The 5,058-nt window shown below is 47.4% G+C and overlaps 1 protein-coding gene across 1 annotated transcript; it reads left to right on the top strand.

Moving 5' to 3' along the window:
- The first annotated feature begins 241 nt into the window (after nucleotides 1-241).
- ISG15 (ISG15 ubiquitin like modifier) lies at nucleotides 242-1,000 on the top strand. The gene has a single exon (XM_044684367.1). It carries the CDS (start codon nucleotides 322-324, stop codon nucleotides 763-765), a length of 444 nt encoding a protein of 147 aa, XP_044540302.1. The 5' UTR covers nucleotides 242-321; the 3' UTR covers nucleotides 766-1,000.
- The last annotated feature ends 4,058 nt before the right edge of the window (nucleotides 1,001-5,058 follow it).

The raw sequence follows: 5,058 nt of genomic DNA, 5'->3' as shown, positions 1-5,058 counted from the left end.
CTATGGGGGGGGGGGCAGCTGGGTGGTCTAGAGATGGGAGGTCCTGGGTTCAAATCTGGCCGCAGACACTTCCTAGCTGTGTGACCTTGGGCAAGTCACTTAACCCCATTGCCTAGCCCTCACCTCTCTTCTGCCTTGGAACTGATACCCAGTATTGATTCTAAGATGGAAGGTAAGGGTTAAAAAAAAAAAAAGAAATCAATACTATGTATCATTTCTAAGGCAGAAGAGTGGTCAGGGCTAGGCAATGGGGATTAGGTGACTTGCCCAGGGTCACACGGCATATGGCTTCTTTTGCAGAGCCTGCCTCTGAAGGTGAAGATGATGACTGGGGCAGAGTACACAGTGAACGCACAAAGCCACATCACCGTCTTGGATCTGAAGAAAAGGATTGCTGAGTTGACCGGAGTGCTAGCCTTCACCCAGAGGCTGGTCACAGCGGGCGGGGAGCTCCTGCTGAACTGGAACCTCCTCTCCCAGCACAGGCTCAAGGCTGGAGACGTGCTGCTCCTGGTGGTTGAGAAAGACCAGTCCATGGACATCTTAGTGCGGAATGACAACCGGACCCACCCCTACCGCATCCAGCAGAGCCAGACGGTGGCCCAGCTCAAGAAGATGGTGCAGGAGAAGGAAGGGGTCAGCCAGAGCCAGTTCTGGCTCAGCTTTGAGGGGAAGCCCATGGAAGACAGCCACCACTTGGGAGACTATGCCCTCAGCCCCCTGTGCACCATCCAGATGAACCTACGGCTTCGAGGAGGGGTTTGAGAGGACCCACTGGGTGCCCAGGAGAATGCCATTCTCTTGCCTCTTTAGTCTGAGATTTCCCTGGCTCTGGGGCTGGGAGAGAGGAAGGCCTGGGGCTTGAGATTGCCGCTGACACTCCCCTACTGTCCAGCCCTTCCCTGCTCCCCTGGGTCCTGCCCCTTTCCCTGGCGAACTGCCTGCCTTCTTGTCTGGGTCCAGCTGTAAAGAACGACTGTCAATAAAGGTGAAATCCTGCTTCTTGCACTCCAGAATTTGTTCTTTTCCTCTAGAGGAGCAGGGGGCTCATTTTCCCTTTCTAAGCTTATAGCTTACCCAGAAAACCCTTGCCTTATATCTTAGGTCTGTGATTCTAAGGCAGAAGAGTGGTAAGGGCCAGGCAATTGAGGTTAAGTGACTTGCCCAGGACCACACAGTGAAGAAGTGTCTGAGGCCAGATTTGAACCTGGGTCCTCCTGACGCCAGGTCTGCTGCTCTAACCACTGAGCCAGGCTGCCCCTCTGGTATTCAGTTTAATAATCAAGTTCTGCAGGGGGGAGAGGGGGTGAGGGCTAGATAAGGGCAATCCTTGCATCTGAAGGGGATCCCACAGTTATACATAAGTAAATCAAAGATAATCTGAGAAAAGGGAAAGCGTTAAGAGTCAGGGAGACTGGGAGGCTTCCTTGGTCCTGGCACCTGAGCTGCACCTTGGAGGAAGTCTGAGGAGAGCATTCATTGCAGTCTCCGGAAACAAACAGAATATGCAGGCAGGAACTGAGTGTCAGCTTGAGGGAATGGCAAGTAGAATAAACCATTTCAATCAATGTGAAATTAATCATTTATAAAGCACCCACTATGTGCCAGGTACTGCATTTGAGATAGGAAAAGAGGAAAGAGATAGTCTCTGCCCTCAAGGAGTTTCCAATCCAATGGGAGAGATAACATGCAAAAAACATGTACCAAGCAAGCTATAGACAGGTAACCAGGAGATCCTTAACAGAGGGAGGGCTTTGGAATTTGGAGAAGTTTCTGGTAGAAGGTGGGATTTTATCTGGGACTTAAAGGAATCCAGGGAGGTCAGGAATCAGATCAGAGGAGGAAGAGTGTTCCAGCCATGGGAAACAGCCTGGAACTGAGTGATGGAGTGTCTTGTTCTGGAAATGGCCAAGAAGCCAGTATCACTGAATCACAGAGTACTCAGAGGGGAGAAAGGTAGAAGAAGCCTGGAAAGGGAGGAGGGGACCAGCTGATGGGCTTCGAATGCCAAATAGATTTTGTGGTTGCACCTGGAGCAACTGGAATTTACTGAGTAGGGGGTGGTGGTGATGATATGACTGCACCTGTGCTTTGGGGAAGTCATTTGGTGGCTGAATGGAGGGTGGATTGGAGTGGGGAGAGACCTGAGGCAGACTACCAGCTGCTATCACAGAAATCAGGATATGAAGTAATGACAGCCTTCAAGGGGCAGGGGATAAGGGGGGAATGGCAATATCAGAGGAGAGAAGAGGGTATATTTAAGAGAAGTTGCAGAGGTACCATTGAAAGGCCTTGACAACCACTTGGAAATGGGAGGTGACAGAGAATGAAGAGTCCAAGATGACTCTGGGTTTTGAGTCTGGGGGTCTGGGAGGAGACTGTTGTTGACCTTTACAGTAATAGGGAAAGTGGGGGTGGGGTGAGATAGAGAGGGCTTAGGGGGAAAGGTAATGGGGTCAGTTTTGGACACACTGAGTTTAAGATGTCTCCTGGATTGTCTACTAGTTCAAGATGTCTGAAAAGCAGATGGAAATGTGAGATGGCATGTCAGCAGAGAAATTTGGACAGAATAAGTTGATTTGAGAATCATCCTCGTAGTGATGGCAATTAAATCCATGGGAGATGGTGAGATCCACAAGTAAAGCAGTATAGAGGGAGAAGAGAAGAGGGCTCAGGACAGAACCCTGAGAACTAAGAGACCATCAGTTCGTTTGGGGAGAGCAGTTCCAGGGGATTGATAAATTTGGAAGCCAGATTGTAAGGGGTTAAGAAGAAAGTGAGAGGAGAGAAAGTGGAAAGACCTAGGTAGATGGTCTTTTCCTAATATTGTTCCATCCCTGCATTTCTGGTATAAACTCCACTTGGTCACAGTGTTTGTTCCTCGTGATATATTGTGGCAATCTCCTTGCTAGTATTTCATTTATAATTTTTGCATCAATACTCATTAGGAAGATTGACCTATAGTTTTCTTTTTCTGTTTTTTCCCTTCCTGGTTTAGGTATCAGTACCATCTTTGTGCAATAAAAGGAATTTAGCAAAATTCCTTCTTCAGCTACTTTTCCATTTGCTTATATAGTATTGGAATTAATTGTTCTTTAGATTTCACTTGTGAATCCATCTGGCCCTGGAGCTTTTTCCTGGAAATGTCCTTTTGGTGAAGTTTAGCCACAAAAGACAGAAGAGATATAGGATGATAGTGAGCAGAGATGGGAGGGTCAAGAAAGGGTTTTTTCAGGATGGAAGAGACCTGACCATGTTTGTAGGTAGGAGGGAATGAGCCAATAGAGAGAGAGAGAGAGATTAAAAATAAGTGAGAGAGTGGGATGACAGAGGAGATAATCTGTTGGAGGAGAAGGGATGGAACTGGGGTGCACTTGAACAAGCAAAGGGGATCAGCCTTGGTAGGAAGTAAGGCCACCTTATTTGAGACCAAGAGGAAGGGAGAGGGGCAGAAGGCACTTTGATAGGAAATAAAGAAGAGGGAAGAAAAGGGAGCACACAATGAATGACCTTAATTTTTTCTGTAAAATATGAAGCAAGGTTCTTAGCTGAGAGAGTGGAGGGGTAGGGGAAGCAAAGGAGACCTGAGAAGGGATGAAAAGGTTTGGAAGAGTCTTTGTGGAGAGGGACAGCTAGGTGGCTCAATGGATAGAGAGCCAGGCTTGGAGATGAGAGGTCCTGGGTTTAAATCTGGCTTTAGACACTTCCTAGCTGTATGACTCTGGGCAAGTCACTTAACCCCCATTACCTAGCTCTTACCTCTCTTCTACCTTGGAACCAATACACAGTATTGATTTTAAAACATAATGTAAGGGCTTTTAAGAATGATAAAAAAAAAAAAAAGAATCACTGTGGAGAGTGGGAGAGTGAGTTGGTAAGGGAGATATATATTAGGATTGCCCAGTGGCAGTGAGGGCCCAGTTGAGATTTTGTAACATAGATTTGTAGTGAACCCAGTCAGAATGGTGGCATGATTTTCTTCATTTTCATTCGGTAGCATACATATTCGAGAAGAGGCAATAAATGGTGGGAGTGATCCAAAGCTTCACTAGATGTAATCGGTGATATGATAAGGGGGCCAGAGATTCAAGAGAGGAGGCCAGTGTAGAATTGAAGTGGTTGTCAAGATGTTGTCAAGATGGAGAGAAGAGAAGAAAGTGGCTAGTGCAGGAGAGCTGGCCTGGGAAAGCTCGGAAGGGTCCAAAGGTTGGCAGTTATGGTGAGGTTAAAGAGTAGGGTCTGGAAAGGGAACAGGGAAGGGAGAGGGGAAAAGTCAATTGATGATGGTCAGATGAAGGGATTTCTGATTTCTTAAACATGGACGTAGTGCATTTGTGGGTGATGGCAAGATCAAGGGTACCACCATCTTTGGGTGTGGCTGGAGCGAGGTAGAGGAGTTACAGTGGCTCATGGGAGATTAGATTGAGGAAATGAGTTGTTCGGGTGATAAGTGAAGCAATATTATGTTGAAATCCTTTGAAACTGAAGGTAAGAGTTAGGGCGAAGAAAAATTAGGTTTCATTGAGGAGGAAAGACAGGAATGCTGCGGGGAGGGAGTCTGGGATTTTGATTGGATGATAGAGGTTAATAGCATGGACCTCAAACAAGAAGAGGTTACTGAGGGGCAGCTGGGTAGCTCAGTGGATTGAGAGTCAGGCCTAGAGACGTGAGGTCCTAGGTTCAAATCCGGCCTCAGACACTTCCCAGCTGTGTGACCCTGGGCAAGTCACTTGACCCCCATTGCCCACCCTTACCACTCTTCCACCAAGGAGCCAAAACACAGAAGTTAAGGGTTTAAAAAAAAAAAAAAGAAAAGAAGAGGTTACTGAGTGACGGAGAGAGGGGAGAACCGAGGGGTGTCGATGATGACCGGACAAATGGGACCAGTCTGCTCCCAAGTCTCCTGCCATCTTGTGTACCCAAAGTCGTTTTCATATTGTCTTTCCGCATTACACGTGAGCTCCTCCTTCCAACTCTCCCACTTTGGCCTGTGATCTGAGGAGAGTGACTGGAGGTATAGCAGGGACCAGAAAGGGTAACTAGAGAGACTGTCATCAT

The sequence above is a fragment of the Gracilinanus agilis genome, unplaced genomic scaffold (assembly GCF_016433145.1).
Source record: "Gracilinanus agilis isolate LMUSP501 unplaced genomic scaffold, AgileGrace unplaced_scaffold49313, whole genome shotgun sequence".
NCBI classification, from domain to species: Eukaryota; Metazoa; Chordata; class Mammalia; order Didelphimorphia; family Didelphidae; genus Gracilinanus; species Gracilinanus agilis.
This window is presented reverse-complemented; position numbering and strand designations above follow the sequence as displayed.